This window comes from Marmota flaviventris, chromosome 12, assembly GCF_047511675.1.
Source record: "Marmota flaviventris isolate mMarFla1 chromosome 12, mMarFla1.hap1, whole genome shotgun sequence".
NCBI lineage: Eukaryota > Metazoa > Chordata > Mammalia > Rodentia > Sciuridae > Marmota > Marmota flaviventris.
In genome coordinates, this window is record NC_092509.1 from 93,367,443 (window position 1) to 93,394,161 (window position 26,719).

Below are 26,719 nucleotides of genomic sequence, written 5' to 3' on the forward strand. Positions count from 1 at the left end.
CCCAAAACAGTGATGACATAAATAATGCAAGACTTATAATGTTTCACCAATGTAATTTCATTCTCAACTGAATTAAAAATTATTAAATACACAACAATTATTTCTCAAATTCAATTTATCTCAAATTCAAATTGATTTACATATTATAAATTTTATTTCGGCCTTTAACAAGCTCGAAGGTAATATGTCCTCAATCAAAACACAATTTTAAACTGAGATAGAAATCTCCAATATTTACTTCAGTAACAAAAAGAATAACATTGTCTACAAAAATAGCTAAACAATAATATTGACCAACCCACTTTATAAGAAAACTCTTAGGGTGACTCACCTCTATCATCACTAAATTTCATACACAGAATTTGAACATAATCATAAATTTCAATGGAATAAAATTGTGTGAATAATATTCAGACTAAAATTGCAAAAAATTGCTCCTCTATACTTTCAGATCCCTTTCTCAATTGTTAAGAGGAGTAACAATTTTGCTTAGCATTATACTGTTTTATATCAGAACTAAGTTATTTTTAAAAATCAATGGGAGGGCTGGGGATGTGGCTCAAGTGGTAGCGCGCTCGCCTGGCATGCGTGTGGCCCGGGTTCGATCCTCGGCACCACATACAAACAAAGATGTTGTGTCCGCCGAAAACTAAAACAATAAATATTAAAAAAAAAAAAAAAAAATCAATGGGAAAGAGGAGGAGAAAAGAAGTGAAAAACTTACTAAGATCTGACTATCTACTAGGCACTCAACTAAGTCCTTGACATATACTATATGTTAGATACTTAAAATAACATTATGAGACAAGTATTATTCTCCCTGTTTCTTATACATGAAGAAACTATATTGGGTAAATTGTTCAAGGTCACAAAGCCATCCTGTGACAGACCCAGGACTCCAACCCATCCAGTCTTAACTCCATACCAGGCACCCAGAACCAAATTGCAATATAAACTACCTCCTTTCCCATAAATACATAAGAAACTAACCTCCTTGTCTCTCACAACTAAAATGTTCTGGCAGATTTTAATATTGACTTTTTCCTTGTTTTCCCAAACATCTTCTGAATAGTACATAAATTAAAATGAAATCAAACTTCATCCAATTAAGACTTCATTACTATAGAGCTAACACATTTTCAGATATAACTGAGTATGCTTAGTGATAGATTCAGAAAATTATGGTTGTTTTCTTTATTCTTGATTTGATAGATATAATAATATGATTTTAAAAATTCTTTACCATAAGCTTTTTTTTTTTTAATGGTAAAATTATGAAACTCACGTGCACAGAATAACAAGAGAACAGGGGAATAAATCCTGGTACTGCAGACAGCATTTTAATACCCTATCATCATTGTTCTCATCACTCAGTCCATCTGCAAATTTAACAAAGGCAGTTGTCAATAAGCACATTAGAAATCTGGCCATCACATGAATAATTAGGCTGTATTTACAAATCAAAAAAATCTAAAAGTTTTACAGCAATGAATACACTCTGCATGCTGCTGTAATAGTGGATACATGTAATTATACATTTCTCAAAACCCATACACCACCAAGAATGAACTTAATGTGAACTCCAGAATCTGGGTGATAATGCTGTGTCAATATAGATTCACAGTTGCAATAAATGTACTGTTCTGGTGGGGGATACAGAATAAAGGAGGCTGTGCATATGTGGGAGTAGGGGGCATATGGCAAATATCTGTACCTTCTGCTTAATTTTGCTGTGAACCTAAAAGTGCTCTAAAAAATTAAATTTATTTTTTTAAATGTATATGAAAGACAATTGATGGCTGGAGTTGTAGCTCAGTGGTAGAGCTCTTGCCTAGCATCTCAATATCATATAAAAATAAATGAATAAAATAGAGGTGCTGTGTCCATCTACAAATAAAAATATTTTTAAAAAAATCATACAAGAGTCGGGCAAGGTGTATACACCTGTAATCCCAGTGGCACAGGAGGCTGAGGCAGAAGGATCACAAGTTCAAAGCCAGCCTCAGCAAAAATGAGGCTGCTAAGCAATTCAGTGAGACCTAGTCTCTAAATAAAATACAAAATAGGGCTGGGAATGTGGCTCAGTGGTTGAGTGCCCCTGGGTTCAATCCCCAGTACAAAAAAAAAAAAAAAAAATCATATATAAAAGACAAAAGACTTTTTAAATAAAAAAACAAAAAAAGTCTTGACAAATCTGGATCAAGATTCACATGACAGGGCTGGGGATATGGCTCAAGCGGTAGCGCGCTCGCCTAGCATGCGTGCGGCCCGGGGTTCAATACTCAGCACCACATACAAAGAAAGATGTTGTGTCCGCCGAAAACTAAAAATAAATATTTAAAAATTCTCTCTCTCTCTCTTTAAAAAAAAAGATTCACATGACATGTAGTTATTTACTTAATACAATGATTGGTTTACTACTAAAATGGACTAGGATGTGCCTAATGAATAAATACAAAGAAATGTGATCAGTGACTAAACAAAAAAGACTAGAAATCGAATATTATAAATTCTAGTCTCAATTCAGATACAGATTTTAACTATATAATTACATCATGTTTAAAATTATCTGTTTAAAAAAATTAAATAAAAATTATCTGTTTAATATCTCTGCACAGCTATTCTATCAGCAACAGAATCTGTTTCTGGTATCTACTTTCCTTAAGCTCTAAAGCAATACATTTAGAGACACACAGAGAAAGAAAACAGGAACCCTAGATAGAACATAAAAAGTGACTTCTAACAATGTTAATCAGCTTACTCACAGGCTTCCAGTCTTAAAAGACATAGCAAAAATACAGTTTCTGTGAAAATAATGCAACAGTAGGAATATGACCTAAGATAAAGCTTCTTAAAGGCCCTCATACTACCTGCCTCAGAATTACCACAGGAGCTAGTTAATAATACAGACTGCAGGACCATACATACTTCAGATCTACTTTTGTATAAGACTCTTTGGAGGGTCTGTGGTTGTGACTCAGTAGTAGAGCACTTGCCTAGCATGTGTGAGGGACTGGGTTCAATCCTTGGCACCACATAAAAATGAATAAATAAAATAAAGGTATAAAAAAAATGTTGTGGGGCGGGGGAAATAGCTCAGTTGGTAGAGTGCTTGCCTTGCATGCGTAAGGCCCAGCACCACAAAAAGAAAAAAGAAAAAAACAACTATTTGGAGCTTGGACCCAGACATTCATTAAAGCTCTTGGCAAGTCTCCAAACACTAAAACTCAGTATATACTAACCAATAAGCCTCAACCATGTTCTCAGTTTTCAACCTATTTTCCTCTCAATTGTTAGCCTATGTTACTTAAATCTCTGATCATTCAAATTGGAAAACTCACTCATTCTGCAATAAATTTTTACATAGAGCCAAATCTGTGCCAGATCCCTGTGCTAAGCATCTAGATATTGAAAGATAAACTCTTTAGGAGTTCACAACCTGGTAGCAAAATCTACAAAGAACTCAACTATATCAGGGCATGGGCCCGAGGAAAATGAAACTCAGGCCTTAATCAGAGAGCCACAGAGACACAAATCATAGCAGCTCATTTTCCTTTCTTCAGTTCAAAGAAACATGGATAATGCAAAATGGGCAGTTTAAATCATTAGTTACCTTCAAACAATTCAATTTAGCAAACAAAAAAGAGATTTAAAGGGAATAGTATCTTGATCTAAAGGTACCAAGATTATTTGTACTATCACTTTTCCTAAGATATATGGTTCTGGAAAATACAGCTAAAATTTCAAAAATATCCATGAAATATTCAGACATTCAATAAACATTTCTGAGAACCTGTTTGGGTACTTTTCAAAAGTGAGTAAAATAGTGAAGTATGGTGATTATACAACTATAATCCCTCCTCCTCATAAGATGGAAGTAGGAGAATCACAAGTTTGAGATAAGCTTTAACAACTTAGAGAGACCCTGTCTCCAAATAAAAAATTAATGGCGTTAAGAGTCCAGGTTAATGGAAGAATGCCCTGGGTTCAATTCCCAGTACCACCAAAAAAAAGCCACAACCACCATACGGTCCTTTCCATTTCACATACTGCTGAGTAAAACAACATTTTGCACCATTTCCTTCCAATAATGAGTAGGCACCCTAACAAATGTTTATCAGTGAGCACCCTAAAACAACAATACTTACAAAGTTTTTGAGATGCAAGTTGTATTGACTGACCCCACAGCGTTCCATCCTGATTTCTAAGGCTGTCATTGATGAAATGAACTGCAGGTATAGCTTTGTGTTGTGCATGTTTTAGTAGTTTTCCTGCCTTCATACGATCTAGCTCTTGCACAACAACCCAGGGAATTATTAACACAAGTCCATCAAAACCTAAAATATAAACAGATTTCTTAGAATCCAAACACTTATTGACCTACTAAATCAAACTGCTATAGAAGTGAAAGTTTTAAAGTACCCCTTAGAAATTCACAATCAACAGAGAGAAAATACATAGAACATGAAAATTTAAAAGAGGATATAAGGATCCACAGAGTATTTTTTAAATGCAATTTAAAAAATTTAATTTTTAAATGTGGCATTTATACACAATGGAGTATTACTCTGCATTAAAAAATGACAAAATCATAGAATTTGCAGGGAAATGGATGGCATTAGAGCAGATTATGCTAAGTGAAGCTAGCCAATCCCTAAAAAACAAATGCCAAATGTCTTCTTTGATATAAGGAGAGTAACTAAGAACAGAGTAGGGACGAAGAGCAGGAGAAGAAGATTAACATTAAACAGAGATGAGAGGTGGGAGGGAAAGGGAGAGAAAAGGGAAATTGCATGGAAATGGAAGGAGACCCTCAGGGTTATACAAAAGAACATACAAGAGGAAATGAGGGGAAAGGGAAAAATAATACAAGGGGGAGAAATGAAGGTCAGTAGAGGGGGTAGAGAGAGAAGAGGGGAGGGGAGGGGAGGGGAGGGGGGAAAGTAGAGGATAGGAAAGGTAGCAGAACACGACAGTCACTAGTATGGCAATATGTAAATCAATGGATGTGTAATTGATGTGATTCTGCAATCTGTATATGGGCTAAAAATGGGAGTTCATGACCCACTTGAAGCAAAGTGTGAAAGATGTTATATCAAGAACTATGTAATGTTTTGAACAACCAACAATAAAAAAAAAAAAAGAAAATTTAAAAGAGGATATAAGGATCCACAGAGTATTTTTTAAATGCAACTAGAGAAAAAAAGAGTGAGTTTAGCAGATATGCTTCCTATAATCTAAGTTCTTAATGTAAATGATTTTATAATAAACAAAGAGAGCATCTTAGAATTAGTATCATATCCAGGGCTGGAAGTATAGCTCAGTTGGTAAGAGTTCTTGTCTCGCATGCTCAAGGCCCTGGGTTCAATCCCCAGCACCACAAAAAAGAAAAAATTAGTATCATATCCAAAAGGAGATGTGTTTGTAAGAATAAAGCCCACATCACTATTAATAGTAAATACTAATTCAAGAAGGAAAATCAAAATCTATAAATATGTTTTTGAAATACCTGGTATTTCTGTTGTCTTCAAAATTCTAACAAATTTGAGATGATTCATCAGAATATTCGTGTCAATAACAATTAGAAGCTTTTTGTCTGAATCAGTATTTGCTAGAGAAAAAGAGCCAAGTTAGGATTTCACGACACTTGACAATAATAATGTCTAAACTTTTGGTATCAATAAATGTAGATAACTCACTTTGAAACCCCTGTGTCTTATAAATTTAATTGTGCAAGAGACCCACACAGTCGACTAGACTCTTAAGCTGGTTCATCACTTGGTTGCCATGTAATGTAAACTTCTACCCAATCAATCAAGGTTCCCCTGAGCAGGAAACATAATACTTGTTTGTAGAAGGACAATCTACAGGAGGGTTAGGGGCAGGAGGAGGAGGAACTTGGCTAGATCCAAATAGTTAGAGAAGGTAAGATCTGTGCAAAGCAAACATTCACAGGAAGTCTTGGGGCTAAGACATGGAGAATGGCATAGGAGAGTGTTTTTGAATAGCGTTCCATAAAGGGAAGAAAGTCCTTTAGACAAGGAGAATAAAATTTCTTTTACTCCAATTCTTGAAGGAAAGAGTAGTAATCAATGCTTAATTATCTCCCATTAGATTATCATAAATTGTTTATAGAATTATTTTCAATCATAAAATGATTTGCCCCAGCAGGAACAACTTTATACATCCTGTCCGGCTGTGCACTTAGAAAGTATAAGCTGATTTTAAATATCCTGAGTAAAATGTAATTGCAACACAAAATATGTATAAAATAAAGAAAATACAGTAATATTAGCATTGTTATTTCACAAGGCCTTGTGAGATCAGATAAGTTAATGCATAGAAAAACACCTAATGAAGTGAAAAATGTAATGTGAATGTAAGATAGTATTACTATTTTTATAAAGAGAACTCAAAACAGTATACTAATAGATTTTGGACTATCTTTATCTTTTCCCACAAAACAATGCATAAGTCTTATTATTGCTTCTTGGCAAAAGAGGAAGAAAAAATAAGTCTAATTGCCTAATAATGTGAGAGACATAAGACAAATGATAAGAAAAATATTAGACTCGATTTCATTCGAATGAGCGAGTTCTAACATTTTTCATCTGAATATTGTAAAACTGAAATGTTAGCACATTAATTCTTAGGAAAACACAGGAAATCATTATCATATAGGTATACCAGCAGAGGACTGTACATCATCTTCCACCAAGTCAATTTCCATACTCATTAACTCTCCAGAAGGTGGTACCACAGGTAAATCCACACTTTTCCCCACGCGTGCAGCATGAAGCTCTTCGACTATCTGCATCTAAATTGTGAAAGACCTCAGTGAACTATTATTCTGCAGATTAATAAGAAAGCAATTAATTCTTAATTAAATCACTTGAGAGTTTGTAGAAAGAAAAAAATTTATACAAATATGCAGGAAGTTGATAAAAAACAGATTCATAAATATACACATAATAGTTCTTCTCTTATTACCTCTATAGCTTTAGGCAAGCGAATTACTTCACTATTTTGTGTCTCAGTTTACTCATCTACAAAATAGAAATATTAAATATTTGATTCCTTTTAGGATTTTTTGTGAAGATTAAATAAAATATGCTACATGAAACTCCTTGCATAAAGCCTAGTAAATGGACAGAAAAGACATTTTATTCTCACTTCAAAGTATCTTAAGAGACAGTTTCTTATTATCTAGATGATGAGTGAAGTTCTTAAGATTTCTAGTATTGTTTATGAACAATCCAAAATTGAAATCTAGATCTTTAGATCTTAAGATCTTCATCACTTCAGGAAGTGCTTCTCTGATGTACTCTTGTGTAAAGAAATGAAAATTCAATTTAGCTGCAGAGATAAGAAATCTTCTATCAAGGGGCATTACTCACAAGGAAGAAAAATGCAACTGATTGTACAAACAAAAAGCTATCAATATAGCCTAAATAGAAAAATACAAAGTGTTTTGAGAACTTAATTTTAACTCGGGACCAGAAAATATACAATTATCCCCAATATTCTATGAGGGTCAATCAGGAGATTATAGCTGGGAAATGAAGCAATAAGTAAAAAGAGAAAACATTCATGCACTCTTATTTATTTTCAATAAATAACTATTTCATCTGATTGCTGAGTTAAAAAAAAAGAAAAAGCAAAACCAGATTAATTTCATATTGAATTTTGGCAATAAACATGAAAAAGCATAATAACATTAATTCCAAAACTCAGATTTTGTGACCAATAGGCTCTATACTGTTTTTCAAAATAGATTAGCTTATTAGAAACAAAGGCAAAAAGGTGATCAAGTAAATGGAAATACTTTTCAAAAATGTTTTTTGATGACTTCATAAAAGCCAACATATTGATTAAAGTGGAGATATTATTGTTACCGTTTTATTAATATTTCTATTTTATAGATATTTTACTAACAATAGGAAATGGCTGACTGATTTTCATTGAAAAGATTCAAAGTAAATAAGTATATTAGTAACCTCTTGATCTGTATCTTGAATACTTTCAGGTCCCATTGAAGAACACGGCGTTTCAAAACTCTGAAATGAAAAGTAATGTTATTAGTTAAAAAAGAAACATACAGGGGCTGGGATTGTGGCTCAGTGGTAGAGCACTTGACTCATGTGTGTGAGGTACTGGGTTCAGTCCTCAAAACTACATAAAAATACTGTGTCCATCTACAACTAAAAAAAAAAGAAAGAAAGAAACACAGGGCTGGGGTTGTGGCTCAGTGGTAGAGCGCTTGCCTAACAAGTGTGAGGCACTGGGTTTAATCCTTAACACCACATAAAGATAAATAAAAGAAAGGTATGTGTACATCTACAACTAAAAAAAAAAAAAAAGAAAAGAACCCTATACCTAAAGTAGTGTTTTTCAACCTTGGCACTATTAACATTTGAGGTCAGAAAAGTCTTTATTACGCAGCTGTCCTGTGTACTACAGGATGTTTAGCATCATCTCTGGACCTACCTACCAGATGTCAGTAACACTACCTACCCACCTCTGAATATTCACAATCAAAAATGTTTCCAGACATTACTAAATGTTCACAGTGGAATAAAATTGCCCCCAGGAGACACCACCCCTAAAATAAAAAAACCTCATTCCACCCAGTTATGAAATGTGGGAGAAATTCATTAGGGTTTATTCATTCATACATGCATTCCTAAAAGCACTCATACTGTAATAATAAATGCACATTCCACCCTAAGAAATAAAAGGAATCATGGTAAAGATAATCAAGATGGCCTTTAGTGGCAGAAAATTTTCATCTACAAGTCACTTAGCCATTTTAAGTAAAATGACAAAACAAAGAAAAACTGAAGACTAAGGAGAAAAGGCTGACAATGAATTCCTTGTATTATATATTCTATATGGTTCTATTATGTGTGGTTAGAGCTTGAGAAGTTATATATATATATATAATAAATATATAAATATACATAAATAAATGTATAAAAATAATTATAAGTATAATATAAATATATAAATATAAATAAACATAAATATATATAATACATAATAAACAAATAAATAAATATATTTTTTAATATGTATATATATTTTTTAAACATATATATATATATATATATATATATATATATATATATATATATATATTTCCCCACACACACACACAGATTGAAAATCTTCAAAAATTCCAACTTTGCACCAGCACTTTGGCTGAGTGGATAAATCCTACCTGACCCTACATGCAGGAGACAGGAAACAAAAGCACTGCTGAACCAAATCATCATTTAAGAATTCTCCAAGATAACTCCAAACTCACATCTATTTCACAGGAACTATTAACATATAAATTATAGCCCCTCTTGGGCTGGGGTTGTGGCTCAGAGGTACAGCGCACACCTACCATGCGTGAGTCACTGGGTTCGATCCTCAGCACCATATAAAAATAAAGATATTGTGTCTACCTATAACTAAAAAAAATATATATTTAAAACAAAAATTATAGCCCCTCTTTAACTAAGTACGTCATATGCAGTAATGCTTTACTGGGAATTCAGCTTCCACCCTAACTATCCAACATCAAACTTCACATGACATGACCCCATACACATCACACACACAGGCTCATTATTGCTTTACTATTCCATAATCATAGAATTTTAAATATCTTCACCATTTCACGTTAAATCTTACTAGAGGTCTTTCTAATTTTCGTAAATTAAGTAGTGCCAAGCAAGCTAGACTGCTGTCAAAATATCCTGTAACTCTTGACATTTTCCTTTTCTTCTTTAAGCCGCTACTACCCTGACTTCCCTTTGACCACAGGACACTTGTAGTGACTTCAGTGAATTTTCTATCAATCCAGAAAAGTTGATGTCAACTATTCCTGATAATTTCTTTTTCATTACAAATCGAAGTCTTGGTGGTCATTCAAATGATTGCCTCTCCCTACTATGCTTTATTAAATACAGGGATCGAGATAAAGCCTTTCCTAGGGATGACAAAAGGGAATGGATTTAATGAAGATAATAATGGTTTTATCTACCAAAATGCTTCTAAATAGAAAATGTGTGTGTTAAGTCAGTTTTTCTTCACTGTGATCAAATTACCCAGCAAGAACAACTTAAAGAAGAAAAAGTTTATTCTGGCTCACAGTTTCAGAGGTTCAGTCCATGGTGACCCAACTCCATTGCTCTGCGCTCAGGGTGAAGTAGAACATCAAGTGGCAGAGGAGCACTGCTCACCTCATGACAGCCAGGAAGCAGAAAGAAAGGGAAAGGGGCAGGGGCCGAAGAAGATGAATCCTTCCCCAGCACACCCCCAATGACCTACCTCCTTCAGCCACACCCCACCTGCCAAAAGTTTACCACCCACCTAGTCCACTTAAACTAGGACAGACTGATTATGTTACAGCTCTCATAATGTAATCACTTCACTTCTGAATATTCTTGTACTAACACAGAAGCTTTTGGCGGACACCTCATATCCAAACCATAACCATCCCTGATTGCCCCTGATTACCTTTCAGTGGCTCTCTTCCATCTACAGGACACAAAATAAAATACCAGTGTTTCCAATGAGACACAAAAGCATTCACTGTCTGGGCCCTGGCTTCCCATCCACCTTTTTCTTCTATATATCCTCTACACACCTTGACCCTAGTCATACTAAACAACCTAAGCACCCATTTACCTTGCCAATTCTGTGCCATTATACACAATGGCCCTCTACATGGCTGGTCAGTACTTCTATTCCTCTCTCAACATATCCTTGAAGAAGTAACTTAGGAATCTCTACTTTAGTGAGCTCTTCCTTAACCCACCTAGAGATTTATATTGTAACACCACATCCAATTCTTAAGACTTGGATATTTTCTTCATTGCAGTGCAATTATATTTGTTTACCAATCTGCCCCCCTGAGAATATTCTGAGGGCAAAGATTCTCTTACTCACTTCTCAAATCACTACCACAAAAAGAAGTATCTGACACATAATAAGTTCCTTTAATTAATGTTTGATAAACTAATGAATTCCTATCTCACAGACTTTTAAAAGCAGCATTAAAAAAACATAAATCTCTAGAATATTAATTTGCAATGGTGGAAGGGGGATAGTAAACTGATAGGGGTTTATATCAAAGGACTATAAAACCTAAGAAACAAAATAAGTTATTTTCTATTTACGAAAGCAAAATAACATCATTAACAGGATTAATACATCCAGAAAAATACAATTGGTTCCTTATAAAGTACACTCATTTCAGGAAAATAAGTAGCTATAAGGAATTAGTAAAACAAAACAAACACAGTATTATCTCCTGTCAATGATATGCTAAAGATAATATACTCAAGGACAATATTTATTTGTTTCAGTATCTAAACAACTCTTAAGTCAAATAATGCTATTACAGCAACAATTAATAGTTTTAATTCTGATAAGTGGAAAGTAGGATTGCAAAAATTACTTCCCTTAAAAGTTAATATTCATGCTATATGCCTCTTTTGATTTGTGTAATAATTTTACATAGAGATGAAAATAAACTATAAACCAGGCATGCTGGCTCATGCTTGTAATCCCAATGGCTCAGTGGGTTGAAGCAGGAGAATCCCAAGTTCAAAGCCAGCCTCTGCAACTTGGCAAGGCCCTGAGCAATTTAGCAAGACCCTGTCTCAAAATAAAAATAAAAAGGTCTGGGGACATGGCTCAGTGGTTAAGAACCCCTGGGTTCAATCCCTGGTACCAAAAAAAAAAGAAAGAAAAGAAACTATAAAATGCACTACGGAGATTATTCATACTATTCCTTAGATGTATAGCACATGGGGAACAAGCATGCTGATCAATGATGATTACTGAGTATACTGACAATTTCAAGTTCCCTTCACTTCTTCTACTCTACAGAACTGGTTATAACACGAGAAGATAAACTGGAGGTTCTTTTCCTTTACAAAAGCATTAAAAAGAATAAACTCAATTCTTTCCCTTTCTGGGCCCCTTCAAGTTCTCTTTAACACACTCTTAAGCTCTTATGCCTCCTTAGTTATAATCCCTACATTTTTGGGGTGGAGGTACTGGGGATTGAACTCAAGGCCTCTCAACCACTGAATCACATGCCCAGCCCTATTTTGTGTTTATTTAGAGACAGGGTCTCACTCAGTTGCTTAGCACCTTGCTTTTGCTGAGGCTGGCTTTAAACTCAGGATCCTCCTGCCTCAGCCTCCCAAACTGCTGGGATTACAAACATGTGCTACTGCACAGGCATAATCCCTACATTTTTCATAAGAATCTTACTACCTAACACCTAAAAGCAGGCAGGTTTGACCACCCTACTTAGAAGCAGTTACTAAATATCAGAATTTATTAAATTCTAAAGTTCTGATGTTCCAAAGTTCTAAAAGTTCCCTTAACGTTAAGGGATTTTACCTGTCACAGAAACAAAGCTATAGAGAGTGCTTCTCAACATAGTCCACAAATGCCACTGTATTATACAATCTAGAAGCAAAATAATGTGCCTAGTTTTTAGCCTCAATTTCTGCTTATGGGAGTTCCCTTGGCCTCCAACATTCCTGCTTCTCCATTGGCTCCCTCTTCATCTGCACCTGAATAACTCCAACATTCTTTGGTTCTCAGCTTAAATATCATCCCCTTGCAAGGCTGTGTATTACAACATTAAGTGATAAGTACTTTACTTATCATATTTAAAGAAATTGTCTCCTTCCATGAATAAGCCGATTATGTACATTTCACAGGCTATTTTTACTGCAGTGCCTGGCATAGAGTGGCACTGAAAACACAATCTGTTAAAGGAATGAGCTCTTCAGAATATTAATACCTGAGAAGGAAAAAAAAAAGAGCCTAAAAGACTGTTATCAATGCTTTATTCAAAGAACTATTGGTAACTGTTCTTCACACGTTTACACATTCCCGTTTATTATAGATCCCTATACCTGCCAGGTTACCTTCCTAAGGAAGCTGTAATTAAGAGACTGAAATAAGAAACCAACACATATCTTCAGACTAAATTTAAATCAGGCCTCTAATTATCATCAGTAATAAAAATAAATAAATCCTGACACACTTTTACTCTCTCCCCACCCCCTCTCTGTATATGTATGTATATTTGTGTGTGTGTGTGTGTGTGTGTGTGTTTTTGCTAAATCTAAATTCCTCATTTTGTACTGCATTACCTGGGTAAACAGTTCCTTGGAAACTGAATCTTTACTTTCTTGACGCTGATGATGATGCTTTCCTTTCCACTCATGCTTACAAGAAGAATCTGAAAATAAGCGTTCAGTTTTGTGCCTGGCCAAATTTAATGAAACCCGTGAGGTTCCCAGGCCACCTTTTCCCTCTTGTTTAGTCTTTGACTTATTAGATTCAAAATTAAAGACATTTTCTTCTACCAGCCTCTGGAAAGTATTACAAGATTTTATTGGGATTTTGAAGCTGATCTTCTTTCTAGATTCAAAGGGTTCCTTAATTATCCTGTTGGAATTACAATCCTGAGAAAATGGATTTTTCTGGCATTTCTCCAAGACAGGTTTTTCAGAATTCTCTCTAAATTTTCTGTTCAGTTCTTTCATCTTCTCCCTCTGGGCCAGTAAATGAGGCCACTTCTTTTCCTTTGCCTGGCCTTCAACTTTAGGTTTCACATCTTTGGTAATTTTATGACTGTTAAGATTTTTCATTTCATGGCCAAGCTTACTCCTAACATTTGTCAATTTAATATTTTTAACTTTAATATCTTTAATTCCTTTTGAAGAAGGAATCTGTAATACAATCTGATTATCATTTGAATATGATGTTTCTTGGACTTTAGCAGGTCCTTGGGATGAGGAACTGGTTTTCAGTCTCTTTTTTGGTGTGTCTGTGTCGACGTCTACATTCGATCTGTAAAGCAGCACAGAAAACTAGGTTACATTACAATTATACATATTGTGCTATATGGTTTTTGTTAAGGCTGACAGACTAGGCTAACTCTAAACTTCCTAAAAATTAAAAAAATTGCTTACTTAACAATGAAAGCAGGGCTGGGGCTCAGTGGTAGAGCACTTGCCTCCCATGTGTGAGGCACTGGGTTCAATCCTTGGCACCACATAAAAATAAATAAATTAGATACTGTGTCCATCTACAGTATATATATATATATATATATATATATATATATATATATATATACACACACATATACATACATGCATATACATATACATACGACTTGCACATGCTAGGCAAGCGCTCTACCACTGAGCCACAACCCCAGCCCTAAAACTCAAAAATATTAAAAACAAAAAAACAAGTACTAAGAGAGCTAGAGATGTAGCTCAGTGACAGAGTACTTCTTTAGCATAAATGAGGCCCTGGGTTCAATCCCCAGTATTGCCAAAAAGACAGAAAGAAAGAAGTACTAAAACATTAGAATAGATCATTAAAAAAAATTAATGAAAGAGAAAAAGAGGCTAATAAACATTTGTGAAAAACACTGACTTTCCTAACAATAACAAACAAGCAAGCTAATAATAACAATAACATAGTATTTTTCCTACCAAAAAGCAAACATTTTAAAATAGCATTAAATATTGGGTGGGGGGTTGTAAAAAAGACTCTCATATGATGCTGGTAGATATGTAAAATGATATGATAGTTCTACAAAGGAATTTGGCAATATAAATTAAAAGATCTAAAAATGCTTATATTTTTGATACCTCAGTAATTCACATTTAAGAAATCCATACCAATATTAAAAAAATCAAATAAATTTTAAAAATATTTTAAAGATATTCAACTCAGGATTATTTACAATAGCAGAAAACAGATAGAAAAGTAATGGCTGAAATTTTGGACATGATTTTTCAAAACATCACATTCATATGATAGACTATCATAGTTTTTTCAAATGTTTATGGAAGGTTCCTAATGAGAGAAAACATAACATTAAGCAAAAAACAAGCTAGGCACAATTCTGTATACATACCATGGTCTGAATAATTTAAACAAGTCTAATAAAACGGCCAAAGAGAAATGTGCTAAAACATTAGAAGTAGCAATAGCTAAAGGTAATAATATATCCCTGCTTAATAAAACTAGATGCAACTATGTGGAGAGAAAGAAAGTGAAATAAGCCTCAATGAAACACAACCCATTAAATCAATAAATCCTTAAGTGCCTTCTAAGTGTAAGTCACTTTGTTAACTACTGAAGAGGCAATAGAAGACACATCAAATAGTCCTTACTCCCAATTAGCTTAGGGCCCACCAAGGGAGGGAATAATAATAAATTAGTGGCTTCTCAAATAATTAATTATGTAAGAATAAACAATAAACATCTCAGATTTTTTTTAAACAGGAATTTCACTTGAGTCTTCAACTGGTTTTATTTTCTCTGCTACTTCTTTCATACAAAAAGACTGCCATTATTTATTAATAAGTAACTGTAAAACAACATTTAAGTTTCAAAAGGTTCCTACAGTTCTCTGAGCATTTCATATTTCCAGTTTATTTACTCTTGACAATAGCCCAGTGCTACATATTTCATGGCAATTTGTTCATCATGGTCTACAATCGCAATTAATGAAAATTCAATTCTGTAATACTTTTAAAGATCAAAAAAAATTAAATCTTAAAAATTTTATTTCTTATTGACCAGTTTTTTACAGCTCTAAGAAGCATATTAAAGTTTAAGATCTTGATAAATGACACAAAGCAAGTATTATCTTTTATGAATGATTTAGTGCTAAAAACAGCATTTGAAACCAAATATCACCACCCAAGATTAAATTCCTTGGAATGTGAAAATTTTCATTATTCTAATTAGATTGTTAAAAAAAATTTAGTAACCAACACTTTATTTTTTAAATATTTTTTAGTTACACGTGGACAATTTAATACCTTTATTTATTTATTTATTTTTAATTTATATGTGGTGCTAAGGATTAGACACAGTGCCTCAGGCATGCTAGGCAAGCACTCTACCACTGAGCTAAAATCCCAGCCCAGTAACCAACACTTTTAAAATATGACTGCAGAAGCAATAATTAATTTTAAAATTATTAGTTGCTATATTTGGTCCTTCAGCCATCATAATGCACATTTAAGATACTGAAAAATAAGGCACTATTTTATATTTTAGCTAATTCTGTCAGTGAATGGGCACTTTTGATGGCAATATTGCTCTATCGGATAATAACTAAAAATATAAGTTTATCTCCTCTGCAACTCATGGACTTAAAAGATCTGAACAATGATGACAATGGACTGTAACTGAAGAAATCCCACAAACTGTGTATTAATTATTTGAAGAAATGCTTTCTGAATACTGAAAACATTGAATATTGATAACATTCTAAATATCGAAAGCAACTAAGATTATTGTCCTTGCTTATATTTTCATCACTAATACATTTATGTGTACTTAAATCAAGGAGCAGGTGTAATGGTAATGGTATAATTTAACTGGCTTCTCACATATTAAAACTTTTATTTTTCCCTCTGCATCTCAGGATTCACTGTCTGCACACAAATTTCGAGACTTTCTTTGGAGCTGAGTTAATTACCGGAGTTTTGTTTGTTTGTTTGTTTTACCAAGAATGCTATGTAACTTATAAGAAATACTTACTACCAGGCTGGGGTTGCGGCTCAGTGGTAGAGCACTTGCCTAGCACATGTGAGGCACTGGGTTCAGTCACCAGAACCACATAAACAAAATAAAAATATTGTGACCATCTACAAGTAAAAATATTTTTTAAAAAAGAAATACTTGGGGCTGGGATTGTGGCTCAGCGGTAGAGCGCTCACCTAGCACAGGCGGGAGGCGGGAGCCGGGTTCGATCCTCAGCACCACATAAAAATAAAGGCATTGTGTTGTGTCCATCTACAAAAAAGAAAAAGATTCTCTCTCTCTCTCTCTCTCTTAAAAAAAAAAAAAGAAAGAAATACATATAACCTTAAGAGAAATTTAATCCTCCATTAAGTGAACAACAGCAGCAACTGAACCACTTTCTCTATAAGCAACCAATGGTTGTTAGAAATACACTATTGAAGCTGGGTGTGGTAACACATATCTGTAATCCCAGCAGCTTGGGAGGCTGAGGCAGGAAGATCTCAAGTTCAAAGCCAGCCTTAGCAACTTAGCAAAGCCCGGAGCAATTCAGCAAGACCCTGTCTCTAAATAAAATATAAAAAAAGACTAGGGATATGACTCAGTGCTTGAGCACCCCTGAGTTCAATCCCCAGTACCAAATTAATTTTTTTTTTTTTTAGAGAGAGAGAGAGAGAGAGAGAAATTTTTAATATTTATTTTTTAGTTTTCGGCAGACACAACATCTTTGTTTGTATGTGGTGCTGAGGATCGAACCTGGGATGCACGCATGCCAGGTGAGCGCACTACCACTTGAGCCACATCCCCAGCCCCCAAATTAATTTTTTTCTAAAAATACACTGTTGATATTAATGAAGTACAATATCACAGCTTTCCTATCTAAGCAACTTATATATGTGTATGTGAATTTTGTGTGTGGCACTGTAACACTGAGCCCCATTCCCAGCCTCCTTTTTTTTTTTGAGATAAGTTTTCAACGCTAGCCTCAAACTTGTCGTCTTCCTGCCGCAAGCATGTGCCACTGCAACTTTTAATTATATAGTAGCTCCTATACCATAATTGTTTTTGGAATAGCTAGGATATATCCATGACAGGACAATTCTAAAATATCTTGTACACCATATATTCTGTCTTTGACTAAAGAAAATTGTCATTAAAAGTGACATGTATAGTACTTGCCAATATTTGATAGGGAATATTCAGACACTAACGATAACTACAAAGGGCATATCTTGTCCATATTACTTATTCCCAAGATGAGATATGATGATAACTCATACAATGACATGATGATGCATCACATATTTTCAGGCATGCCAAAATGTTACTTAACTACTCAGTACTGCAACACTGAAGCCAAGCAGCAGATTTTGAATAAAAACTTAGACAAACTGAACTTCATTGATTCCTTAGAATAATTCAAACCTTAGTCTGAAAAAAACCAACAAAAAAAATGATTATTTCTTCTTCCTTTCAAAGGGTATACAGGCAAGTCTAAGGGCACAGATGTATCAATGAAAAATTTACTTCCATTTTTCCTTATACATATTAATTAAGATTAAGGTCTTAAAAAATATGCCCTGAAGCAAAAGGTAGTAAAAAAGTCAAGTAGTCTTGTACTTTTAGAACATAAAATTTTAACAACAGAAAAAGAGGATAGTGCAAAAGGCATTTAAAACCTAATTCAAAAAATGTAACAAACAATTGTCAATTTAACATGAAATATACTCTGGAATATATTTCAACAGATGATACAGATGTATCACCTTTAAAACAGTGATTCAAAAGAAAACTGAAGTCAGAGGAAAGAAGGATTTTTGTTTTGTGTTGTTTTTAGTAGACATTAACTGAAATTGGTTGAGAAGCAGCAGTTGTATTTAGATGTTCATGCCATTCTGTTTTCTCTAACTGCTTATCCCAGAGAAACCTTGTTCTTAACTACCTCTTGTCACACAATATACTTTTTATACTTATTTATTTACCTCTCCAAATAGTGGCAAGAAATTCCTTCACTACAAATTTCTCTAAAAATTTTATCCCGAGGAGGAAATTAAAGAAAAATAATTTCTATTATACCTATCATCATTCCCCAAGTTCTCTAGTTGTAATCACATACTGATTAATAAACAGTTCAGAGCCATTTCAATTCAGTAAGCTAAATATTGTCTTCACAAGATAGATAGATAAACAGATAATTTATCCATGATTTCTAAATTAGCCTCATAACCTCTCTTTTAGCATACACAATGAAGTTATGTATCTTATCATTATGTGCTAATTCAAATCATTAGAGATGAGCCGGGCATGGTGGCACATGCCTGTAATCCCAGCAACTCAGGAGGCTGAGACAGAAAGATCTCAAATTCAAGATTAGCCTTAGCAACTTAGTGAACCCCTGTCTCAAAATAAAAAGTGGCTGGAGGGGCTGGGGATGTGGCTCAGTGGTTAAGCACCTGAGTTCAATTCCCAGTACAAAAAAAAAAAAGTGGCTGGAAATCAGTGGTTAAGCATCACTGAGTAAAATCCTGGTACAAAAAATAAATAAATAAATAAATAATAAAATTACTAGAGATAAAAATCTACATTTTGTTTGTAATGTATACTGTAGAACACAATGTACTTTTGATAGACTTTATCATTTCACTCAACCTTTTCTAAAATTTATAGTATTAAGAAAGTTCACTAGTTATAACTTGTGAAACAGCCAGAGATATTTGTATGCTAAACAATATTAATCAGAGTAAATATAAGATTTTCCAAACCTAAAACCTTAATCTCATAACTGTTTTTCTTTTTTGGGTGCTGGGGAATGAACCCAGGGGCACTTAACCATTGAATCACATCCACAGCTATTTTTTATTTTAAGACAGGGTTTCACTGAGTTGTTTAGGACCTCACTAAATTGCTGAGGATGGCCTTGAACTTGTGATTCTCCTGTCTCAGCCTCCCGAGCCACTGGAAAAATAGGCAAATGCTATTTATTATACCTGGCTCCAAGACTCATAATTCTAACCCAAAAAAGTAAAAAAGATGTCAAGAAAAAAGGAAATTTTACCTTTTCAGTTCCTGTCTTCTTTTTGTATTATAATATAGAATGTCTGTATGATCTGATTTCTGAAAAAAAAAAAAAAATATATATATATATATATATATATCATTTAGAAAATATAAATTGTACACTGATACTGTAGTTACAGGGAAATGAGATTGGGAGACAATGTTTTTGTTTCATTACTATGTAATAGTGAATAGACTAACATAATAATTTACTTAAGCCTTCCAATCTTCTTGTGGGACAGATATTATTATCGTCCTTATTTCATATATAAATTTCCCGAAACTTAAACAAATTAGGTATCTTCCTGAATATCACAGAGCAAATCAGTAGAAAAGACATGATTTCGAACCAGATCTGTCTGACATTCTCTCTACTCTACCATCCTTGGTATACAAAGCTAGCACAAGAAAGATAAAAGAGATATAAAGCTATGGGCAAATAATCTATGTAAAGAAATAACCAAGTGTCAAAGCAGGAAGAGTAAACAAGTACTAAAAGAGTTCAAAATATCAACTATCACACCTATAAATCACAGAAGTTCAGAAGGCTGAGGCAGGAAGATGGTGAGTTCAAAGCCAGCCTCAACAATTTAGCGAGGCCCTAAGCAACTCAGCAAGACCCTGTCTTTAAATAAAATATAAAAAAGGGCTGGGAATGTGGCTCAATAGTAAAGTGCCCCTGGGTTCAATACCTGGTACAAAAAAAAAAAAAAAAAAAGACAGAAGGTGACCAGGAAAGAAGGTAGAGAAAATATATGATAAGCCTGAAAAATAGCTGAGCCTGGAGTTGCACACCTGTAATCTCAGTTACTTGGGAGGAGGCAGAGGGACTGCAACTTTGAAGCCACTCTGGGTAACTTAGAAAGACCCTGTCTCAAAATAAAAAATAAAAAAGGTTGGGGTATGGTGCCCTGGTAAAGTGCCTCTGGGTTCAATTCCCAGCACCTAGAGTAGAGAAGGGTCTGAGGATGGAGCTTGGTGGGACAGCACACTTGGATTCAATCCCAACTACTCAAAAAGAAGAAGAATAGATGAAGATGGAGATTAAAAGAAAACAAGTAATATAAATTTTCAACTAAGAGAAAATAAACCAGCCTACTTAGAGTTAGAAGGAAAACAGAAAAAAAAAAATTAGTTAAAATGCAACCAAACAGAAAGCATTCCCTCTAAAAACAAGACAGGGATGCCCACATTTACCGCTTCTATTCAACATAGTCCTTAAAACTCTCACTAAAGCAATTAGGCAAAAGAAAAAAATTAAAGGGATTTGAATAGGAAAAGAAGAGCTGAAAATATATCGGTTTGCTGATGACATGATCCTATATAAGACCAAAAAATTTCACCATAAAACTCCTAGAACTCAAATGAATTCAACAAAGTAGCAGGATACAAAAATGAAAACCCATAAACTAATTGTGTTCCTATACTCCAATGATTAATTAGCGTAAAGAAAAATTAGGAAAACCATCCCATTACCAATAGCCTCAAAAAAAAATTACTTGGGAATCAAACTAACAAGAGGTGAAGGACCTCTATGATAAAAACTATAGAACATTAAAGAAAGAAATAGAAGACAACTTTAGAAGATAGAAGGACCTCCCATGTTCTTGGATTGGCAGAATTAATACTGTCAAAATAGCCATACTACCAAAGGCACTATATAGATTACATACAATTCCCATCAAAATTCCAATGATGTTCTTCATAGAAATAGAAAAAACGGAGCTGGGGTTGTAGCTCAGTGATAGAACACTATCCTAGCATGTGTGAGGCCCTGGTTAGTTAAATCCTCAGCACCACATAAAAATAAATAAAATAAAGGTATTGTGTTGAAATTACAAAAGGAAAGAAGAAAGGAAGGAAGGAAGTGGAAAGAAGGAAGGAAGGAAACAGTCACGAAATTCATTTGGAAAATTAAGAGGACAAGAATAGCCTAAGCAATCCTTAGCAAGAAAAGCAAATCTGGAGGCATCACAATACCACACCTTAAATTATACCACAGAATTATAGTAATAAAAACAGCATAGTATTAGCACTAAAACAGACATAAGACCATGAAACAAAACAGAAGATACAGAGACAAACCCACACAAATACAGAGACCTCATACTAGACAAAAGTGCCAAAAACATACATTGGAGAAAAGATAGCCTCTCAATAAATGATGTCAGGAAAACTGGAAATCCATATGTAGTATGATGAAATTTAACCCCTATCTCACCCCTGCACAAAACTCAACGCAAAGTGGATCAAAGACCCACGCGAATTAAACTAGAAACCCTGCATATACTAGAAGAAAATGTAGGTCCAACACTCCAACATATCAGCTCAGGAACTGACTTCTTTAACAAGACTCTTAAAGCACAAGAAGTAAAATCAAAAATCAATAAATGGGATGGCATCAAATTAAAAAGCTTCTTCACAACATAGAAAACATTTTAAGAACATGAAGAGAAAGCCTACAGAATGGGAGAAAATCACTATACCTGCATCTCAGGGCATTCACTTCCAGAATGTACAAAAAACTTAACACCAAAAAACACAAATAATCCAATCAATAAATGGGCAAAGGAACTGAACAGACACTTCTCAAAAGAAAAAACACAACTAACAAATATATGAAAAAGTATTCAACTTTTCTAGCAATTAGAGAAATACAAATTAAAACTATGCTGAGAGTCTATCTTACTCCAATCAGACTGCAATTATCAAGAATACAAGCAACAGGCTGGGGTTGTAGCTCAGTGGTAGAGCACTTGTCTCACATGGGTGAGGCCCTAGGTTTGATCCTCAGCACCACATTAAAAAATAAATAAAGATACTGTATCCATCTACAAGTAAAAAAATATTGTTAAAAAATGCAAGTAACAATGTGGGGAGAAAGATGCACTCATACATTGCTGGTGAGACTGAAAATGGTGCAACCACTCTGGAAAGCAGCATGGAGATTCCTTAAAAAACTAGGAATGGAACCACCATTTGACCCAGTTATACAACTCCTCAGTAAACATCCAAAGGATTTAAAATCAGCATATTTGGGCTGGGGTTGTGGCTCAGTGGTAGAGCGCTTGCCTGGCATGTGTGAGGCACTGGGTTTGATTCTCAGCACTGCATATAAATAAATAAAAACTAAAGGTCCTTCGACAACTAAAATAAATAACACATAATAAAAAAAAATATAATCAGCATATTCCAGTGACGCAACCACGTCAATGTTTATAGAAGCACAATTCACAAGAGCTAAGCTATGAAACCAACCTAGGTGCCCTTCAACAGATAAATGAATAAAGAAAATGTATATATACACAATGGAATTTTACTCAGCCATTAAGAACAATGACTTTATGACATTTGCCAAAAAATGGATGGATATGGAGACTAACTGAAATACACCAATCTCAAAAACCCAAGGTCAAACATTTTCACTGATATGTGCAAGCTAACACACAGTGGGGGGATGGGGCAGAAAACAGAAATTCAGTAGATCAGACAAAGGGGAATGAAGGGAAGGGAGGAGGATAGGAAAAGGAAAGATAGTGGATGAATCTGACATAATTTTCTTATGTACATATATGAATACACCACAGTGAATCTCACCATTGTGTACATCCACAAGAATGGGTCCTAATTAGAATAAAATATATTCCATGCTTATATAATTATATCAGAATGGATTCTACTATCATGTATAACTAAAAAGAATCAATTAAAAAAATTTTAAAAGATGCAACCAAATTTGAGAGTCCTAAATGACAAACTAAACAGTAAATGAAGATCTTTCTGTATAGACCAAACATAATAAAATTAATGTTTTAAGAAATCCGGAGGCTTGTAATGTAGCTCAGTGGTAGAGTCTGTGCTAAGCATGCACAAGATCCTGGGTTCAATCCTTAGCACGAAAAACAAAACAAAAACAATAAAATGAGCCAGGCTTGATGGTACACATCTCTAATCCCAGCAACCTGGGAGGGTAAGGCAGGAGAATCACAAGTTCAAGGGCAGCCTGGGCAACTTAGGGAGACCCTCTATCAAAATAAAAAATAAAAAGGCTAGAGATACAGTTCAGCGGTATCTGAATGGCCCTGATTTAATCCCAACATTGGAGGGGCAAAAAAAAAAAACAAAAAAAACTGAAACAATAGTTTACTTATAGTCATGTGTCACACTTCAGTCATTGAGACTACTTATGACAGTGATCTCATAAGATTATAGTTAAACTGGAACAAGAATGCACAGCTGAAAAAGGGCAAGAGAAAAGAAAGTTGAAGAATAAAAAGAACTCCCATTAACATTCTCAGTGAAGTTTAGCAGCAGCTTTTGCAAATTTCAACATGCTATTTTAAAATCTAAAAACATAGACTCCAATACCAAAAGGTTTCCATTACTAGAAAGGAACATTTACGGTGTATAATCTATTTATAAGCAAATCTAAGATTAAAAAAAGAAACAAACCAAACTACAATGGAACAAGATACAACCTGATAAATGCTTTTAGGTGAGAAGGAAGAAGTAAAAACAGATATTGGTGTTCCACTGGCTGTTGGGAGCCACTCTGGACAGAAGAGAGTAAAGGGGTACTGAAGAGTAATTGCACCCCATAATACGCTGGGTTTTGCCTCCACACTTAGATAAGGAAGATGTGGCTCCAGGAGTGGGCGTCACCCGAAGGGGTTGAATTATACCCACCTGTTCCTTTGTAATTCTACACCTTTGCCTTTTTGGGATAGAATGTTCCATAGAACCTCCCCTTGTGTGTCTCCTATATAAGAATAAAGAATTCCAGTGGCTCACTCTCTTTCCAAGGAACCCTAAGGTCACAGAGTCATCCCCAGATTTTGAAAAGGTACTTCTGTGTGTTTGCGAGCTTTCTTTGCTGTTAAATTGTTGTTATGGATCCCTTAGCTACACTCAGTTGCAGAGAGTATGGACGCAGAGTCAAGACATAAATACTGCGAGCTGGTGAGAACATGCAGGTGGCAGACCTCCAGCAAGCTGGTTTAATGCGGAAGAGGTTACAACTTATATAGGGTGCATCCTCCAATCATACATAAGCAAGGTTACCTAACATTTAGAAACCAATCATCTTATGATCAATGTAACTGCACTATGAGGAAGCTCTAGATATTGCTAAGTAGTGGAAGGCTGTCTGGAAGGATCATTGTCCCTATGAAAGGGGGCCTTATGAGTTGGGGGAATCATGCCCTGAGGCCCTTGTCTCTCAGTTCCTTGGCAACACTAACGTCAATCACTGAGAATGTGGTTTTGTTCAACGGCTTGCTAGAGCAGGTGCCCCATCCTGCAGGTATGCCCGTCAGGCCTGTATGAGCCTAGGTTGTCCTAGCACTCTGAGCTACTCGTAGCTGCTAGCTGCAAGCAAAAGTTACTCCCACATTAAATTACTGGAATAGTCAAGTTTTGTGAACCCAGCATATGTCGCCAATTTGGATAGATGTCAATAACTGGCCATCAACGAGTATAAGAGAAAACCTTCTAACTGTACATTAAAACTTTAACATAGCCTGATACAATAGCACATGCCTGTAATCCCAGTATTCAGGAGGCTGAGACAGGAGAAAAGCTTGAGCCTAAAAATTCCAGGCAAGCCTGGGGAATATAGTGAGATCCTTTAAAAATAAATGAAGAAATAAATTTAATAGACATAATTTTTATTTAATTATGATATCTAGACACTCACCAGTTTCCTACTCTCTGATGAAACTGATTTCACAGAGTAAACTGAACTAGTAGAACTTGATGAGGTGTTTTTCTTTTTCTTGTCCTAAGAATGCCATGTGGGGGGAAAAAAAAAGAGAAAAACAATATAAAAGAGTATTATTTCACCATTATTATAAATTGACATTCCCATTCCATACTGAACTTGAGAATAACATTTAAAGAAATATAAACTTTAGTAAGAAAAAAAGGAGACTCAACTGGCAGGAAGATTTAACAAGAAATCATAAAGCTCTGGGGGCTCTTATGAGATCGATACAGGTGTAAGAGCAAGCAGCTCAGGTAAGAATGCTGTAAGGTGGCACTGCCATGGTGGGAATCAGTCTTCCACAAAGCAAAAACATACATTTGTGGGCTGGGGATGTGGCTCAAGCGGTAGCGCGCTCGCCTGGCATGTGTGTGCCCCGGGTTTGATCCTCAGCACCACATACAAACAAAGATGTTGTGCCCGCCGAAAACTAAAAAAATAAAATAAAATATTAAAAATTAAAAAAAAAAAACATACATTTGTTATTTTTCTCTGGATCTTGAATTCAATAGGCCAAGGAAAACCTTGTTTGCAGTACCTACTCAAAGGACACTGGGTGCAGGACTGACCACTCCGACACACCAAGGCTAAGCAAAAGCAGATTTATTGTCCAGAATCTGACAGGCTGCCTCTGTGCAGAGACAACAGCAGCAGATTTCCTTTGAGCCAAACTTTTATAAGTCAGAATCTAGGTTATGCATTAGGGGAGGGTTTAACCCTTGCTGTTGCAGGTAAAGAGCAAGATTCAAAACCCCAAAAATCACAAGGGGAGGGGACAGGAGGGACAAGCACATGGCTGCCAAGTTCCCAGAATTGGCAACCTCTGCATATACCTGGAAAGTAGGCTAATGTCTGTGAGCATTGTGGTGAGAGTGCAGGTGGGCCGGGGTATCAGCTTCTATGTGAGTGGGCTCTTGCAGGAAGGTGGGGGGCAGGGCGAAGTATCTGGGCAGAATGGGGTCAGCTTGACCTAACTTTCAAGTCAGCCTATAGTTATGTTAACAGGTTAACACCTATCATGTACCAAAGACATACCAGACAGTGGGCAGAGAGTAATTAAAAAATAATAATAATAATAACAAACTCCCCTGGCTCCATAAAGATTAAAATCTAGTAAAGGAATTTATAAATAAATAAGCAATATATTTAGTGTGTTATATTATGCTATGGAATAAAACTATGCAGAGAAAGAGGATAGGAAAGGCTGGGAGCTGGAAGGGGGAGTTGCAATTTTATAGAGTCGTCAGAAAATACCACTTGATAAACTGACATCTGAATGGAGACCTAAATGAAGTGAAGAAATAAACCATGTGAATACCT

At 35.0% G+C, this 26,719-nt stretch overlaps 1 protein-coding gene across 13 annotated transcripts in view; it reads right to left on the bottom strand.

Annotated features, from left to right (window-relative positions):
* Nucleotides 1–26,719, bottom strand: part of Swt1 (SWT1 RNA endoribonuclease homolog) — an 89,680-nt gene that overhangs the window by 55,445 nt on the left and 7,516 nt on the right. For 7 of the 13 annotated variants that reach the window (XM_027934882.2, XM_027934881.2, XM_071600222.1 and 4 more), the window contains exons 3-10: nucleotides 25,334–25,417; nucleotides 19,637–19,695; nucleotides 13,173–13,875; nucleotides 7,998–8,057; nucleotides 6,688–6,817; nucleotides 5,510–5,611; nucleotides 4,149–4,337; nucleotides 1,286–1,379 (exon numbers count right to left, since the gene is read on the bottom strand). In XM_027934882.2, the coding sequence (XP_027790683.1) occupies nucleotides 1,286–1,379; nucleotides 4,149–4,337; nucleotides 5,510–5,611; nucleotides 6,688–6,817; nucleotides 7,998–8,057; nucleotides 13,173–13,875; nucleotides 19,637–19,695; nucleotides 25,334–25,417 (1,421 nt within the window). Of the gene's footprint in view, nucleotides 1–1,285; nucleotides 1,380–4,148; nucleotides 4,338–5,509; nucleotides 5,612–6,687; nucleotides 6,818–7,997; nucleotides 8,058–13,172; nucleotides 13,876–16,778; nucleotides 16,855–19,636; nucleotides 19,696–25,333; nucleotides 25,418–25,717; nucleotides 25,830–26,719 lie in introns of those variants that run through there. The other 6 variants (XM_071600215.1, XM_071600216.1, XM_071600219.1 and 3 more) reach the window with 3 other exon arrangements.